The 19,492-nt window shown below is 36.4% G+C and overlaps 1 protein-coding gene across 1 annotated transcript; it reads right to left on the minus strand.

Annotated features, from left to right (window-relative positions):
* Positions 1–1,583: 1,583 nt before the first annotated feature.
* Positions 1,584–19,454, minus strand: LOC139135263 (F-actin-capping protein subunit alpha-1-like). The gene is made up of 8 exons (XM_070702562.1): positions 19,149–19,454; positions 12,224–12,287; positions 10,615–10,666; positions 9,886–9,949; positions 9,198–9,410; positions 7,906–7,985; positions 5,047–5,203; positions 1,584–4,352 (listed from the first exon to the last, which is right to left on the minus strand). Exons 1-8 carry the CDS (start codon positions 19,191–19,193, stop codon positions 4,149–4,151), a joined length of 879 nt encoding a protein of 292 aa, XP_070558663.1. The 5' UTR covers positions 19,194–19,454; the 3' UTR covers positions 1,584–4,148.
* Positions 19,455–19,492: the final 38 nt, after the last annotated feature.

Raw genomic sequence — 19,492 nt, forward strand, 5'->3', positions numbered from 1 at the left:
ACATGAGCATGTGACACATCAATTCAACGACGAATATTTTACTTGTCATCACTGATAAAGACAAGATAGCATGTGATGTAGATAAGTACATCACGTGAAGATTAGTCAATGCAATCGCGAGAGGGCGCTACATTCTCGGAAAACACTGCAAACGTCTGCGTCCCACTACTGGGTGTTATGACGTATACTTGATTCCTGAAAATGCACCTTTGTCGTGTTCGCAACGAAATTTTTGAAAGGTTACACGTATTATGTAGATAATGACTGGAATCATCGTTGATCTTTGTAGCTCTCTATCTTTGGTTTTGAGCTATGCTAAAACTTGTTCCAGTCATTTCATTCTGCAACTTTTACATAGTGTGAAATTTATGCAAACAAACTTTGAAATAAATCTTGAAAATTGAGGAGCTCTGGAAACGTGTTTGTTTGTTTACAAAAAGAATAACAATGGCATCGTATATGAGGAAAAAGTCGCGTAAGCATCAGTAACCTACCTCATCCTTTCACGTTAATCCCCAGAAAGTAGAACCTTGGGGTTGTAATATCAAAAACAACAAAATGTGTAGTCTGCCTAGTCTGCTGGCACTGATGTGTGTGTATTGGTCAAAGATATGTTTAAAAATAATTTCTCAAGAAAAGAAAAATTGTGTTATAACATTCATCAGCAAATGCATCTCAGAAATCCAAGCAGGATGGAACAGTTTTGCTGGTATGCACGATAAGGCTTGTCGATCATTTAGAATTTGTGATTCACCAATTCCTTTGAAAGTATTTTGGTGATGTTGAGGACAAATTTTCCAGTATTCTACAAAAATAATGCATATTGTGTTTTGTAGTTCACAAGTTGCCTAGATTTCCATTAAATTTACAAGACAATAAACGCAGTATAAAATGGTATTGTCATTGCAAATGTAGAAATTCAAACCAACGACACCCTTGATGTAAATAAAATATTAATAGCTTTAACCTGTAGATAATTTCCATTGAACTAGCCCCTGACAAGTGTTCACCTTTCAAATGAAACCTTTTTTGATATATTTCAATTATTGTTACCTGGTGTGATGTAGAATATGAGGGCGCTCCTAGAGTGAGAGCATGGTAAATGTCAGAGTGATTTCAACATCTGCTGAAAGAGGGAATGTGTTGTACTTCCACAGCTAAAATTTTGGGGGTGTGCATCAAAGCCAAGAGTATCTGATAGCACTGAACTTGGTGCACAGCTCCGAAAGAAGTGTACAAATGGTGTTGCCAGAAGCCTGACACATGGGCAAAGCTCTGTGCATAAATACCGCGGGGTACCTCCACAGCAAAGTCGCTTGTAGAATAGAAATCAAAAGATCACTTGTATGGCTTTTGCACTCAACTTGTACAGTTTACCAGTAGTATCACACTTGTGTTCTTATGCCCGCATCCAGTATATCATGACAAAATTCATACATCTAGCAAGAGCTATGTATGTGTAAAACAGGTGCAAATTTGCAAGCACTTTTGTGTAAATGCCAAATACGTAGTTTTTGTTCGATAGCTGGCTTTGCCTGTTTCTCTATGTTATGAATGAATCCCAAAATGTCTCTGTGGGGTGGTGCAGAGTAAGAAAATACAACTTTTAATTTCATTTCAGAAAGAGGAATTTTTTTTAATTTGTAATACACATTGGCCAAAAAAATATTACATGATACATAATGTCAAAAGGAATGAAATGATGGCACTGTTAACTATGGGAAACCGTTCTATCTCTTTTCAAATTTAAATACCGGTAATCTGGTACATTTTTATAAGACTCAACCATTAAACCTTTCCATGTAATCACTTGTTGCACAAAAAAAAAATCCACAAATGGTTGTAAGACTTTGGTACAATGCTACAAAATATATCAAAGTGCTTCCCATAGCTCAATAACCCACCCCCTTCCCACATATTGTTCTGAAAATATGAATAAATTTGTGACATTTCAATATTTCTATCCTCTTTCAAACCCTTGAAATCATTTATTCTGCCTGAACATTATGGAAGAAATAAGTCTTCTCTACATTTGGCTTACATTGGTACACAAGTGGATAAGAGAGGACATTTCTATGCACAAAAAGGTGTACATTATTATTTTGGATGAAAAAAAAAAACCAAAAAAATTCTCCATAAATGGGTGAATGGTACAAGGATAGTTTCCTCTGCACATTTTGCCATCCAGACATTTCAAACCTACAAGTGGTGCTTCGGTTTAATAGAGAAAGAGTTACGTTCAGTGTCTGGTGGTTATGTGCCCAGGAGACAATATCCTTGAACCAAACGAATGCTCGTTTATTTGTCTGAGGTAATATGTTTTAAGATTACACAGTCTTTTTAGACATCTTTAGTGGTACAGGTACAGAGTACACTAATGTGATCATACCGATTACATCCATTCAAGGAGTGTGACTTTGAATCACTGGTAAAACTCTTTTTAAACAATCCACTGCATGTCGTTGCCATATCTTTGATAACTTTTGTAAAGTCTTTCATTTTCACATTTTAAAGAGGCACAAAGAAACAGCTTGTGACAGCCTTGGATACAGATTTCACGTGTGAAATATTTGGCTGTTTTGATGGCTAGTCAGAACAATGTACAGCCAGCACATAAACCTCTCACGGATTTTTAGACCAGCTTGTTTACCCGATTCAGAGCACACATGTCTACAGGTTTTACTTGAAGGGATGTGTATCAAGTTCATTATTCAAGGAGAAGCCAAACAGGCCTTGATGTGTAAAAAGATACATCCACTGATAAATCTACTTACAAATAAATGTTTTGTGAAGAAACAAACAATAGAATGTTGAAAGTGGAGCTACTTGAGGGCAATTTTCAATAAACCGCCTTAAGAATTTCCTGATACTGTGTGTTCTATGCAAACAGTGTGTATTATGCTAATTCAAAATTGCAAGTCTTGTTTAGTTTGTAGCTGAATAATATGGTCATATGGTAGCCTGAACCAGACTACTGTATCTGAGGAAAGAATCAATGATTAAAAAGAATTCCGCTTGCATATGAAGTTTCGACCATTGTTTGCATCCCCTTGTAGTATGACTATTACCGATAGGGAGTGAATTTTCACATCAGCCCCTTTTCTTCAGAAAAAAGCTATGGCAAAAGAATCCAAAAATGTTCATCCTATCACACAAAGATATGAGTTCAACATAAATGCGTGAACCTAAAAAGCTTATGTCTAGGATGGAATGTTTTGTGCCTAGTTTTGCAGTCAAATCCAATCTGGCTGCATAGAGTATCCTGTCAGCCAGAGGAAGAACTCTTTTAGGTCAACTTTCAGTGAAAAAAAGAACACAAATGGTCACAAGTTTCCTTACAGCATTATTTCTACCAAATGTTTATTGTTATGGTACCCCACCGTTTCCAGAGAAAGTAGCGCCACTGATTGTGCAACTGCTAGGATGTAGAACTTCATTCCCTGGTAATTTGCTAGATATAGCGGATTAAATGTCAATCTCAGCACTGAGATAAAAATACCCCATGACTTCCACTGTTAATGTAATCATCATCAGATTTGATTAAAAATCCTACAATTGAAAAACTTTTTGGAAAAAAAGGCAGACTAAGAACCATGATTTCAGATTTATCAATCTGCTTCCTATTTGCTACTGTGCTATTACACGAGTATAGAACAAAAGAAAAAGAATATTTAACAGTAAAAATACATTTCTGAAAGAAACATCAGGGATGTGACCTTACAGTTAGTCCTTTGTAAAATTGGCTATCTTTATATGGTGATGTCCTCACTGGAGTATACAAAGTCAGTATGATTTAGACTTGGTGATTTTCATCATACTCTTGCTTCCTTCAATATCTGATTGTGTCCCTCAGTCATTTCAATATTATTTTAACAAATTAACAGTACATCTAATTACAAATTGCTCTCCCCGCTCGGCCCAATATTTTTTCGATCGACACTTTAAACTTCTAATCCTCTTGACTACATAGACCAATGTATTCATGTTTAATACAAGTATTTATAAAGTTCTTCTTCATGTTTTTGAGTTAACTGATCAACATTTCAGAGGACTTCCAAAAAAAAAATCAAAAAAGCAAGTAAATACAAGAATTCAACTTCTTAAAATGCACTCATTTCGTAATGGTACTGTACAGATCTGGTCGGCTCTCATACTTTCTTTAGTTCCTGCCCGATTTTATAACTAACAATTTTATGCCAATCTATCTTGGTGCGCGTCACGGGAAGTTGTCTTCTTAAGGCTTTGAAGGTTGTATCTGACATGGTGGTGTAGTTCTCTGAGAGCGCTGTCTGATACTGGTTTTCTGCCTCCTCAATAAACTTACATAAATTCTTTGCAAGGGTGTCTTTATCCTACAAGGAGGCAAAAGAAACATAACACAGTTGAATATTCAACCTGAAAGTGCTCCCGTCAACTGGCATTAATGATAGTATGGGAAAATTGCAAGCACGAAAACACATACCAATAATTTGTGAGCAAAGAATGAGAAGTGCAGTGGAGTTTATATGTGTCTGTTAATGATTTCGCATTCTCATCACAGGTCACTGAACTTCTTTGTAAGTAAAACTTCTTTGTGAGGTACATGTGTCTGAAGACCCTCTGTGGCCCAGAATAAGTTAGTGACATCTGTCACAAAAAAAAATCCTTATCTGTTACTGGTTGCAAGAAGACCTGCAAGTTGAACCTAAAACTTTACTTATAAGATTATATAGTGCACATTTCACTTGGACGTTGGGTCTAATGGCACTGGTATGAAATGAGCCAATAATTACCATGCAATTACTGTTCATGTCTTTCAACGTGAGCCAACATTAGTATTTTAACAACACAATATTCACCAGGGACTACAACTGGTGAGACAACTACGGATGAAAACTGAAATCACAGGAATAGAGTGTACTGATGAGGAAAGTGTCAGTCAAGGAATGCCAGAAAATGATGAGCAGTAGCCAATCCAAGGTCAGTAACTACAGTAGCAGAGATTACTGCATTTTGCTCGTGTGTGTTTCTGTTCCCACACCAACAGTATCAACAATTTACACTCACAGAAAATTGAACTTTCTCTTTGATTTCTTTGTGACTAACAAGTTGTACGTTGCCATCTTCATAATAGTGCACTTGAACCTTAAGTAATCCAGTGACATCAGCTGAATTTGATGAAGGGGAGAATGTTGCAGACCACTGGGACCGCCAACGTCCATTCCTGTGGAAAAGAGAAACAGACAGAAAAACAAATAAGCCACAGTGTTGTGATCATTATTGTACAGTAACTAGTATACGGTAAACTACAATCACATTCAGTAAAACATTCATGAACAACATATTTACAAATTTAACATCAAGCATGAGATATATGAATTATAAAGTGGAAAAAATATCGCAATTATACGGTGTCGCTCAAATTTGATCAGAATTGGTATATACCAGTATGGGTTACCAATGATCAACAATAAATGCTGTTTCTATCTGTTCAGTGCAGGAAAATTCTACGTTGATGTTATGACAATGATTTCTGCACAGTACAACCAGAAAAACAACAAGAAATATTTAAACCAGAAAAACAAGAATGACAAAAGTAATTAAGGTCTAACTTTAGGTACTGGAGGTCAACTTTAGCAACATGCATAGCAGAAACAAGCCCCTTTTAATAGTTTAGTATAAACGGTCTTCCCCTATCTACTGTCTATGGTTGCAGCTGGTCTGTTAATATGTAACAGTTCATAAACAATGACAGGAAATGAGTCAAGATCAGTGGAGTTTGCCTTTCTCACTGGTATGCCTCCTGCACATTTGCAGGATTTCACTTTTTCTTACCTCATTTGCACATTTTTGACACTGATGTGTTCATTTGAACAAATTCACATCTCAACCCCTGCATCTAACTGTACACCAAATACTGAGATGGTAGCTTTGGCGGTATGGGAGCCTTTGTGTGTGACGGACATACATCCGCACATACCCACAAATATACAGACATACAGACATGCAAATCAGATGCAAATGAACTGATTCAGCTTATACGATAACCTCACATTGGTACACCAAATGTGAGCTAATAAAAAATAACCTGTATTTCCAAAGTTCATGGCTAATTGTGCAGTAGCAATCTCGATGCAAAAAATTTAATTCTTGCGTTCTGGAAAAGAATGGATAACAAATGACAGAAAGTGATACGCTCACTCTCATATCGATGCTTGATTGGACAAAATCAAGAAGTTATTACAAAAGACTGAAGACTCTGTGGATTGATTTCTTGGCAGGAGTTTGATGGAGAAACTAGGAAATTCCACAGTGAGCATTACAGTGCATGTGTCAATGTTGGCTTTTAAAGTAATACAGATATTTTAAATACACTGTTACTTGTCAAACAAAATATGTAGACTTGTTCTTTTGAGTGTAAATTTATCCATTATCGTGGCAAATCTTGTTTTCCATGTCAATTTTGGAAATTCGCACTTGCAGTTTCACCCTACAAAGATGTAAATCACACTTTTAAATAATATCTGTACAAAATGTTTTACTCTTGAAACATACTGGTAGTGCAATGCATATGCTATCACTCTATGCATAGCATGCTTGTATGTCTAGGTTTTTATTTCATCAAAAAGTCCAGCACCATGTTGTACATATTAGTTGTAAATTTGTCAAATATTTGGCATTATTATTATTTTCTTGTAAATATTAATAGCTTTTCACATTTTGGCTGCTGGCAACTGATGCTGAAATAAACTAAATCATATACCAAAGACATCAGAAAATGATGTTACAAAATTTGAATGCTTCATATCTTTCACAGCATATCATAAGACTGAAAAGTTTGGAAAGGCACAAGGGCGGTTTTGCCTTTTGCTTTGTTAAGTTGTTTAAAGTGCCTCTGCCAAGTTCAAATTGGGTCATACTCTAAGTCCTTGTACACACTTGTGCTCCCATATAGCAAACATGCCTGAAGTAGAGAAGGGTTTCAATCGCAACTTTGCTTGTGCGACATGAATATGGCTTAATTTCTGTCTCACGACAACATTTTTGACAGCATTTAGCGACTACAGAGCTAAGCCTGTGCTTGTTCTATATATTTATAGTGACCTTATTTCGAAAGTTCAAAATGTTTTGTTCCAGAAATGGCAACATGTAACTGTGCATGGCTGAATCAAAGGAAAAGAGGAACCTTTATGGACGAAAAAAAAGTCACTGTATATACATGAAGAATTACAATGAAGGTAGCAGTGTACAGTGAATCCAAAATTTCAGAAAATGTAAATTTTGTAGACATAGCTTCGAGTAGGCCTAACTATACATGGTTGAAACTGGTTGATATGGATGGACACATAATAGCTGATGGATTAGGAAGGGGCAAAAAGCAGAGCAATATCTGAATACTTCTTAGTTGATTTATGTGAATCATAAGACTATAAAACTATATATCTTGTTATATGATTACATCAATGATTGCTAGCAAACCTTCTGGTAATACAGGTTTTGTCCACAATTAAAACTACTTGCGGAAAATAGGTGGGTGCAGTATTTTCCCCCTTCTAATCAACTACTTGCATTATATTTGTGTCAATAAAGTCTTGATAAAAACAGTTGTTCTGGTCAAATTTCCTTTCCAATTGTTTTAATTTATGTAAAGTTTTTGCACTGCCAGCATTTGACATGATGAACTTTATTACAACTGAGAAGTAAAACTTTTCCATTGTAAATCAAACGGAAACACAGCAGCTCATTTTGAAAGAAGTATGCACGAGGGCATGAGAGCTTATAATGAATGCGTTTCAAAAGTGACCGTTTTCAGTGCACTTTAGTCACGACAAAGTCCAACACATGACAAAATAAAATGCACTTTGCTTCCTCTTAAAGCAAACACTGCTTAGATAGTGCCCTGTATCTTTTACTAGAGAAACTTACCAGAAGTTATGCGGTTGGAACTGGTGGTCTTCAATACAGGCTATCAGTGTTATATTTCCACCTGAGCTCTTACCGTAAACCTGTAATGAAAAGAACAACTTGGAATTTTTATTGGAGCCATGATTAAATCTGTGGTAGATAACAGTTTTTCAAGGTCCTGTAATTTACCTTCTAAATAGTTATTCAGCTTGTTATGAAGCATACTGTGATTTCATCAGTTTTAGGATAAAATTAGGATTTCCATTGCATTTAAATATAAACATGGATCAAACAACTAATCCAAATAGTTGGCTTATGAAGTGTCACTTTAAATTGACGACATGTTATCCAAGTCTATTGCTGTGGGTTGTGTGCAAGCCTAGAGAACTTTTTTGTGTCATATGAAGAGTAGACCAGTTTTTACACTTAAACTGTGTTGTTTGTACGGACTCAGATGTCACTGTTTTGACTCAAGTTAGGATATGAGAAAATCTGTATGATGAAAGTAACTACATTGATAAGACTGACATACAATCCTCATAGTCAACAAAATTCATAATTATCAGAATGGAAAAAAAAATTGATCAACTCTGTACTGACAATGATCTTGGACGACATACAAATACTTCTAAGTGGTTCATTTCAATATGGTATAAACTGATCAAAAGTACTTGTTTTATCTTTTGCCCGTACCAGTAAGAAGTAAAACATCATTTCCTTTTGCTGTAATTCGGGTCATGTATTTTCATTCACTAAAATCACATATCAAGATTGCAGAAGGCTAAAAAGTTCTGACTGATCCATTTCTTATTGGACAGGTGCAAAGTAGATGCAAACTCTACAATTTTTCACAGGAGCAACATGATCTGAATTATTTCCAACACTGGTATGCTTTCTCATGATCTCCAAGAGAACTTGTTAACATTTTGTGAATTCTGAATTCTATGACCTTGGAATGTACAACCTACCATAGAACCAACAATTCTTGTGAGATTTTCTGGTTCAGAGCTTGTGTGCATTCATTTTGAAAAAGTCCGACACAATTATGTTTTTTTTTCGTCACTTTGCATTTGCTCAAGTTTAAAATCTAAAATTTCCAACAGAGTTACCATAGAGAGTCGTTTGTCAAATTGAGCTCTGAATATTTATGAATTTCTGTTAGTTAATTTTTCTAATCCAAAACTTGGCAAGATGACCTCCAATACTGTTCTTGGTTGTTAAAGAAACTAGTTTAAAAACTGCTTGAGCACAGTATGTGTGAAAGTTTATACATTCAATTTTCAAAGTGCGTGTTTCCTTAACCAGACACTTACTGTTGAGTATCCATTGGAATAGTGGCTTACAACAGTCTGTCTGAATGCGTTATCAAATGTTTCTCTCCAGGGCTCTGCTGTGTTATCTATAAGATCACTGGCAGGCTGAGGGTCTGACGCTTCTTTCCTAAGATGATCAACGGCAAAGGTGCGTTTGGTCCTTGGGTCTATGAAACGGGAACCACCTACATCACCATACTCTGTCAGCAACACCTATTGGGCAAAAAACATTTTGAAGTTTTTTAATTGTTTGCAAAAAACCTGTTGCAAGATAGCAAATATGCTGCTGGTTCTATCTTTTGGTAAATGACCGCACTGATTTATCAATGGCTAGGTTTAGTTAGTACCATGTATGGTATATGTTGTCTACAGCAAGTAAAGACAATTTGACAATAAACGATGGCATTAATGTCTATAAAAACCATACACACATTACTTTCTAAACAAGAAATAATTCAAACAGTGTATTTTTTCTGAATTTGAAAAGAGCATAAAAAATCTTGAACAAATTTCTGAATTTGACCAAAGCACCTAAAAATCTGATTTCACTGCATTAGGCAGATGGCTGTGACTATGTGCATTAAAGTTTAAAGGTTTTTTTGCAATTTCAATATGAGAGTGAAACCATACGCATATAATATTGTTAATGAATGTAACAAAAGGGTGATTGATGGCTTTTTTCACTTACCCTGTCTTCTGAACCTTCTACTTTGACAGGTGTAAACTGGTCCTTGTTATACTGGGAAAATGCACTGAAAACAAATAGAAATCTGTGAAGTCAACATGCCAATGCTATGTATCTCAAATTGGCACATAAAGGGCAAGAACATTTTGAGTAATTTTAGAAAGCAGAGCCTCCCACTTGTCATAAAACATTCTCCACACCAATGTATCTCCATACCATGAATATTTTCTAGAAACATGAAGCGTGCAACACATTTGGGTCCCTTTGAGACACTTCTGAGGGTCACATAAATTCATGTGCGTATATTCTGCTGAGCAGCATGGTATAAAATAGTGCTTGTGTCCCATCTGCATTGTCTCCTAAAGTTAACTATGATTATCAATGATTTAAGTTATGCCTGGTTTCTGAGTAAGCATAGCTATACAGTACCTGGTTTTCATTTTTTTCTGCAAATCAATCAAACTGTAGTATGATAAACAGACAAAACCCTTGGCACTCTACGTAGTACTGTCTCAAGCACTACACGCTGGATATCTAAAACAAACCTCTTTATCAGTTTATTGAGTTTTACACACACACAGTCACACGAGTGAAAACTAGTTGCACTCAAAGATAGAGCTTATCTGAAGGGTTATAGAGCTATCACTGGGCGAATTCTGTTTCAAACAAGCACATAGATACAGCCTGAACTGAACTATCAGAGACTGACTTGATTTTGACTTATGGACTTACCTGGAAGCCCCTTCTTTCAGGAGGTGGTCATTATCAACTAGCACACGTACATCTGAAGACCAAATAAAAACCCAACAGTGCTTATGTTATTAAACTTGTGTAAAAATGTACGTTGTAAGGTAAAATGACTGCTTGAAACTTTATACGACTTTTAGGTTAATCTGAACCATCTAATATTTATATATATTTCCAATTTCATAATTTCTTCCTATATGTTGAACATACTGTTTGCGATTTCTGTGCATATGCTACATACACACTGTTTGTAGTTCTATCACTGCTGGTTGAGGTTTCACTGTACAGTTTGAGTAGAATTTTCCTTTTGTGTGCCTAGCTGACACACTGGCCATATGCCTGGCCATCACACCTGGCCATCACACAATTGTACGACGCAACAAGAACGGTTTTCTGAAAACACTATGATTTTGACTGTGGTTTATAAAATTCAGCTCAGAAAGAAGAATAATGATAAGGTTTATTAACAACACAACAGGTTTATATCTCTGTGTATTAGATGCTTCAGTATTGTCAAGACAAGTAACATCAAGGGCAATACCTCTTGCAGGTGAGATATACTGGGACATAAGCCCCAGTATTTTTGTGAATAACTTTACATATTTAGAGACCTTCCGGCTGCAGATGTTTTTGAGAGGGCATAACTGTTAATTGTATGTAGAAGCCCTACTCATACCACGAATGTTGCTCAATGTTGCATGCTGGTTTCTGTCGTACTGTAAAAAGTCATTACTTTGGCTGCAAAATGATGCTTCAAAGACTCAAATCTTGCCAGTGGTGTTTGCCATACAATTCTGTATGTAATACTCTCTGCGTCGTACACTATACAAAAATTATTTCATTAAAGTCAAACACTTTCATTACATAACGATGTAATGAGTTTGAACTACTGTACTTCCTTTGAGTACATGTATAACTTGCACCTGCAAGAATGCTGACAAAAAATTTTATTATTCCCTCTGTGGCAGCTGTGGCGTTTTCATTAAACTCTGAATAATTACCAGCTTTACAGCACTGTTCATGTTGCTTACATATTTTGGTACTGTGTCTGAGCAGAGCTAAGATGAGTATTACAACATGAACAACAATTCTTTGCAACGTCACTGTGCATAATATATGTACCGGTACATGTGTAGAGAGAGCAGATACTATGATTATGTTGGGGCTCTGGAATCATCAGATATCCACTTGCTGAACCTCAAAGAAAGTACAAAAATTCCTAATCAAATGGCAACATTTCTGTTGTCCATATTTATTCACAATAAATTCCTGAAATGCACACCTGTATGTAACCTTCTTGTTTCTATTTTATGAACCCTTCACAGAAGTTCCTCCTTCTGAGCTGTTGTTATTCATAACACGAAGCAATAAAAATACCATCACTATTATTTCAGATGGCATATATAACTTACATAAGGATCGAGAGAGGTTGTATTCTATGGTATTACTGATTTTCAAATAATTTTTCACATGCAAGTCTTCCTAAGACACCAATGAAAGAGGGCTGAAAATGTTTTGCAGTCATGCACATCAATGCATTCACTTGTGTTAACTTTATATTTCATACAGCATACATGAATTAGATGGAACTAACCGCTAAAGACTTCATTGAACTCTCCTGGTGGGGCGTGCTTGATGAAATCTGCTGCAATACGAACCTGGAAAAAATTACAAAATAAGGTATATTGGTAAACTCTTAGAGTACACTAGCCCATCACAGTAATTGAAAAAACACATGCAGGTCTATGATGTTGCAAATGCCTGTATTTTCTAGTATACATAAAGAAACTTTGAAATCAAGTGGGCGTAAACTAAATATGAGACCTCATGCTGACAATAGACATAAAATGTGTGAAGAGGAAACAGAAAGTTCTGACTGTTTATTTATAGCTTTCATGAACTGTACTGTAGTATATATATAAGAAATTATTATACACCTACTGCCGTAACCTATGGGAGTTTGACCATCCAATAACTTTCCGTATTTTGTATAGTACGCGGAGTCCCCAATACGGGAGACGCGCGACGCGCCTGTTTGACCTTTGACCTAGCGATTATCGGATGTAAACAAACTATTTTACGGTGAGTTATAGATATAATAACAACTTCCACCAAAATGCATTCGTAGTATAAGGTTTAAAACACGCTAAACACAAAACCGAGTCTAAATGCAATTGATTTTTATTTTAAAAAACTAATTAAATTGAAAACATTAAGCGAAGTTTGCTTGTACTGCACTGAAAATTAATTGGCTTCGTGCCAACGTAAGGGGCTTGTACTACGGAGCAGTAGATCGCGCGCATTCCACTCATATCGCGCGTGCCGCATCCCTCAAAATTTACCATAGAATTAGTTTATACGGACGATTAATGGAGGGAGGTGTATAATAATAGGCTTATACAGAAAATACAGCCCTGTATGGACTCGGGCTCAGTGAGTGACGTATTGGACTCGTCTTCGGCTCATCCAATACGTCACTCACTGAGCCCTCGTCCATACAGGGCCGTATTTTGTGAATAACCCTATAGTATATGGTGTGGTGATGTGTATATGGTCCATCAATATATCAATGTTTCAAAGATTATAAATAAAATATTGATCATCATATATTTGATCACATTTGTGTGCCTTGTATGTGTAACATGTATTTCTATATTCATTAACAATTACTGGATTTTTCCAACAACATCCATCTAAAAATGTACAAGAAGACTTTCTATGAACAGGATAACAAAACACCAATGCCTGAATGATAAGACAAAATAAAGTCCTGCTGTGTTTTGTTTTGTTTTTTTTTGTTGCAGCTAGCAGTGTTCTCCCTAGGCCCTTCAAGCGTCACGTATCCGTGACGCTTGCCTTGATCGCCGTGACGCTTGCTACAATGCCGTGACGCTTCAGATTTTTCCCGACACCCTTGATTGACAGCCCCACTTGACGGCTCAGTGTATTCATTGGCATGGGACATCTGCCAAAACTAGCCTTATCAACATCGTTTTTAGTCCTGAATAGACTTTTTCGTGTTGATTGACGAGTTTACATTAATCAATTGACACGTACAAAGGTGTTGAAAAACACCGGCCGAGCGGCACATCGGTGTGGCCGCGACTTTGATCATGTTGATCGAGCGTCGTGTCAATGGCCGTTTATCAAGTTACGTGGGGGGATAACAGCGACGTCAACGCCGTGAAAATGCTGGTGGTCAAAGCTATCGGTCAAAATTGCGACCCTCAAGAAAGGTTTATAAGGCGTCTATACCTGATGACGGTTAGTCTACATGAAATCTCCATGGCAGTATTACGAACGCGCATTTGTATTTTAATTATTTTTCTGTTCTTGTTGTTGAGACAAACGGTGAAAGTATCAGAGCAGGAGAACGGTAGAGTCCGTGGGCTGCACACGTTACGTGTGCGTCATATTACGCGACGCTGACTTGACCTAGTGTCTCGATGTTGGGGTCACTGTAATTTTACAAGTTTTTTGGCTAACCGTACAATCGTTCTTTTGCATTCTTGTAGTCTTTTTTTTATTTCGCGCAAAGTTTTTAAAAATATGAGTTTGGATTAACATTTTGGTCGCGAAATGATGTCTACAGTGCCATGTGACGTAAACAGGTCAGGCGATTTCCAAGATGGCGGTCGATGTGTGGGCTTTGAGCGCTAGCGTTTCGCGCTGTTTTCAAGTGCAGGTCTCGTTTCAGGTTCGCTAAGGAGGCAAGTTACTAAAACGACAGGCGTTTCATAAATTTTGGTGACTATCATTCGTGTAAATACGTCTGAATTTTATGTTATGGTAAACCGTAACAGTCCCTCTATTCATTGGGACCGTGACCGTAATCATGTGCTCAAAAACTCGCTGGGGTACACAGCCCTGATTGTGTGGCTTCGTTGCTCTGTATAATTTCGTAAACAAGTGACGCAATGTTTCATCGCAAACGTTTCTCCATGCAATGAGCGTACGAGTTGAATTTTTCCAACTGAAGTTGGATTGCTGAAGAAACCAAGATGTGACCGTTCAGTTTTCATGTATGAATTCATGGTGCTACCTGTAAACTAAATTGTTTATTCCCCTGATATGTATGTTCATGCAGCAGTGTGTGTAAGTAAATAAAACGCATGTTAAATGACTACAATTTGCAGTGACTGTTTTACGTGTGTATGTATTTAAATATATGTTAATGTATGCAAATTAATTATGTAAATTTTATGCAAATTTCCGACATGCTTGCCCTTGATCCTAGGGAGAACACTGAGCTAGTGCACATAGAAATATTCTGACATTTATTCATCATTTTATTGTTCGTTGTATCACCGGCAGTTTATAATTCCATTCCCATACAGCACATAGAACCACATGTACACAGTGATCTGCTCACTGACACACTTTGCCTGTGCAATGGTGTATTTGATATAATTAACAAATGTAATTCTGTCTGGGAAGAAACTCAAAACAATAACAATGCATGTTATACATGTGTAAACTGAATTGACAGTTGCATTCTGGGTACTTGAACATGTTTCAGGGAGTACTCTATACAAAGATATTATAATTGAAACACAGTAACACTATTCTAAAATAATGAAAAACCTGCAAAGACTATAAAACCTGTAAAAACTGTAATTGCTGAAGATTTATATCTTACAAAACAAAAGACTTCACCAGTTCATGCTCAATATTATTTTAATATTTTTTAAGAATCATTCAAACTTAAGCCATTGAGGTATAATCTGTGCTGGTTTAATTTGCATATATTATTAATAACAAATTTCAAGTTTACATGAACCATTACGATTACAGGAACACAAGCCTGTCAGTTCAAAATTTAAAAGGACATTAGCTGGAACTTTGATGATTTTTTCACATTTTTCGCTTTTAATGTCAACTGAAATTTCTTGTTCTACTCCTAAAGGCGCGCAGTCTGCAGAGATACGGAGTATTCAGTTTGTCAACTCTGCCTGTATGTGTACAGATTGCCCCGTTCTTATTTACATGTGAAATTTAGTCAGGACTAAAATTTGAATGTAAACAATAACAGTGCAGTTCACATGTGTACACACTGTGATGCCTTCATAAGCTGAAATGTGTGTGTTTCAACACACTTTGGGGAGTGAAGCACGGTAGTTTACATACAAATAAAAATAGTGAAAAAATCAAAAGTTACAGCCACCATCCCTTCAATTTCAAAATTGCATCAGTCTCACTGGGGTTACATTGATTCTAATGGTACCTGGGATTGAGTACTGAGAATTCTAATGATTCCTTGTATTCTGTAACATACAGTACATCAGGGAGTAAGTGTACCTAAAATATGTTGACTACACACATTTCTCCAATGAACACTGACCTAAAAAATGTTTTAATTTGATAATTAGACTGTGAGTGTTCAGCAACCTGATAATCAACAGTGATATTGACTGTAGAAAACCTTGGATGATTTATACTAAAGCGGCTGCCTGTAGTTGGTGATATTTCTCATGCTGTTTAATTGTACCAATATAGAGACAGCGTCATTATGGTAATTGTTATGACCCGCAGTGCTGTGATTCCTTTTACTGAAGGAATGTAAATATATCATCACTGTATACAACTTTTTGTTTATCATTATATAATGCTATGAGTCATTTTATTGAAGAAAAATTTACAGAATATCGTTTGTTGCTGACATTGAGACTGCGCTTTACATTTGTTATTTCAACATCCTCTTTCAAAGTTGGGGTCACCAGTGATTATTTGCCTTTATCTGTAATACATACTAAACTGATGTAACTAGACAGATTAGGCTTGCTATCTGTAGTTTAATTAGTCTCTACTGTCCATGCAAAGTAAATAAGATCATGGTGAAGGTTCAGCATGAAGCACCTTGATCAGAGTTGAAGTGTCAATGTACCATGTCAGGTTACCATTCTTAATACAAGAATATCATGGCGGTCATTTATCACATGAATTGATTCCATCATGTCATCATTCTTGTGGTCCAAACTGTCATCAAAATCTTGATGAAACTTCTAGTTTTTGGCATATTTTTAACTGCAACACAAACACACACACAGACACACACACACACTACCTTTCCTATAATGCTATTTTCAGACACTCATCATTGTCCCTTATTCTGAATTCCCATGGCTACAGTTGCATGTGGGACATTTGGCTTTTTAGTAGTAATACTTCCTGATTGATGAATAGAATGTTTAGATGACTGTCAAGGGTTGTCGATTGATGCAAGATCCATACTTTGCACTGGCTAATCACAGCTCTACTTCAATTCTTTGGATTCTAAGCACTTTGTGTATTTGGGTAGGATATTTTTGGTCAAAGTAATACATCTGTTTGCAGTCCAGAGAAAATGTAACCCATTTTTGTTATAGTGTGTTCCTTTGCTCTGTGTCCTGTAAATTCCTTGATGATGCTAAAATAAATGACTATGAACAAATTACATGCATTCTAAATTTTGCAAAAATGTATGCATTTGAAAATACATTGACACATCCTGACTGTCCTGATGACAAACCTACGTATTCAATGCAATCTGTAATAACCGTGAACTTATCCTTCGGTCAATCACAGGTTTGCCTTCTAAATTCTATTCATTGCGTCATAATTAAGCCTTTCTCAATCTTTCTCAAATGTTCCTTGCATGAGGGTCTCAAAAAGGACTTCCCAAAGGTAAGTTAAAAAATTTTAACACTTTCAGATCACAGACCTATATTTCTTTACTGAAGTATACTACAGTTCCAAATTTGAAACTCAAGCTAAGTGTACAATGGGTTAGAATAAACATTCTGCAGTCTTGGACAGTCAAGTATAGGTGCCTAACTAAACTATGGCTTAATATAAAGCAGTTTCATTTAGCAATGAATACCAAATGTGTGAAAAGCTGCCATTAAAATTCATTTGTGTTCACTGATTTTTACATTGAAATTAAAGTGATTGCACTGAGCACTTACATCTGAAATCCTCTTTACACAAATACATGTCAGAGAAAAAAATTCATTTTTTTCAACACAGTAGCAGTAGAGCAACTTCGACTGAAGACATACTGAAGATGAGAAGATCACTAACATGATGGATAAACTTAATAATTATATATCAAATGCTTGATTTTCACTGTCACCTAAACAAAATGCTTGAACACTTAAATAAATTAATAATTATTCTTACAGACCAAAGCATAAAAAGAGTCCAATGAAGTTACTTTTTTGTAAATTTTGACACAATTGGGTGTATCAGTCGTGCATCGTTTTGAACATAAAAAAGACAGGAGAGCTGCATGCCAACTCAGCATGCCAACTCAAGGCAACCAATGCAAAGTATACGCATGGTAGTATTATGCACATTATACACTCCTTACATGTCAACACAGAGAAGACTGTAAACCTGTCCTTTAAGTTGATTCTGCATTATGATTTTCTGGTATCACTGAACCTTTCCAGAACTGAAACAACAATAATTGACATTGTGAAGGGGGAGATAACCTCTTTGAAATGTCAATTATGTGTTTACCTGATGTCAGCCACTCGGTCACATCATATTTGTTTTAAAGCGAAAATGATCAAACAAACGTTATGATAAAAACGGAATCTGTGGACCCTTCTCTGCTGTAAAATAGCATTACATCATGCTTAAATTTAGTTTCCCTCATCAGAGACATGCCCTCCTTATCTACTGCGATGATGGACTGCCCTATGCTGTCACTAGGCAAGAACCTATCCTCTATGATAAATTTTGCAAGAACCCATCCTCTATGATAAATTTTGCCTTTGCCGTGTAAAAACAAACAAAACAAAGTCAACAAAGCATAGTTCAAAGACTATGTAGGCTTGCATTTATGCAACTGTCAACTATAAACAAGGCACTGGCTGGCACCAGAACGTCCATTCGAAAAACACTTTGAACTGAGCATGATGACATTGACATTGGGTGAAATTGTTAAAGCCACAATGTTTACCGAACTGTCAAGGCTTGCACGATAATATACCCTGAAAATATGTCATTCAATTACAATTATTCTGTAACCAAAATCAGAAAGGGCTTTGACGCCCTTGTGATTAATGCAGTAGGATCTTGCCTGTTTGACTGATTCTACCATAAAAGGAAATCTCCTTTAGGTGTTAATAACCTGACAGTGATAACACGCCCATTGAAAACATTTCATTGGCAGTGGCCCTCTGGCTGACGATAGTTACGTTTCCGGGTTCAGCTTTCTGAAAGGTGTTGTTATTTCTCGAGTGAGAGCACATACAGACGAGGAGCTAGTCTGAATTATTAGTACCCTACAATAAATGACTGAGGAGAGGGTTAAAACCCATGGCTCCCGACACTAGGCAACTTGCCGGTATGGAAGAAGAGAAACTTCCTGGGATATTCCATCGACAGAGAGTCGAACAGGAAGTGTTGTGAAAAAACTGCTGAAAATGAAGCAAATGCCCACACGTTTCCAATGACATTCCCGAACAAAATCCTAGTGAGTTCCAACAGCTCGAGGTGTTAAAATATAATCAAAGGAATGTGATAAAACCAACCTTTTCAGCATCAGAAATCTGTTCACCGTAATTATCGGAAGCCATGGTGGTGTCTGTGCGTCTGCCCTACACGCCTCATTCCATACGGAATTCTGGGTAATGCAACCTTGCAGTTGGCCGTTCGGGGCATTATCGCACTTCAGTCCAAAAAATCCATTAATGTACCATAGATTCTTTGAAAGTATCACGAACAATAATATGTGAAATTCTTGTAATATTATTAAGATTTGATTAAAATTTCAAATCAGTCTTATGGGACTTGGCCATAGTACTTATTTCAGTTAACCTAGGTATTCTACAGGAAGTGAAAGGAACACAGTTGCTTGGCGCAAGTACTTCCCATC

The sequence above is a fragment of the Ptychodera flava genome, chromosome 6, assembly GCF_041260155.1.
Source record: "Ptychodera flava strain L36383 chromosome 6, AS_Pfla_20210202, whole genome shotgun sequence".
Classification (NCBI taxonomy): Eukaryota; Metazoa; Hemichordata; class Enteropneusta; family Ptychoderidae; genus Ptychodera; species Ptychodera flava.

Coding starts and splice junctions, on each gene's coding strand:
- LOC139135263 (XM_070702562.1), bottom strand. CDS start 19,193: ATGGCTTCCGATAATTACGGTGAACAGATTTCTGATGCTGAAAAG. Junction 12,288..19,148: donor AGATTTCTGATGCTGAAAAG/GTTGGTTTTATC, acceptor AATTTTTTCCAG/GTTCGTATTGCAGCAGATTT. Junction 9,950..10,614: donor CTGAAAGAAGGGGCTTCCAG/GTAAGTCCATAA, acceptor ATTTGTTTTCAG/TGCATTTTCCCAGTATAACA.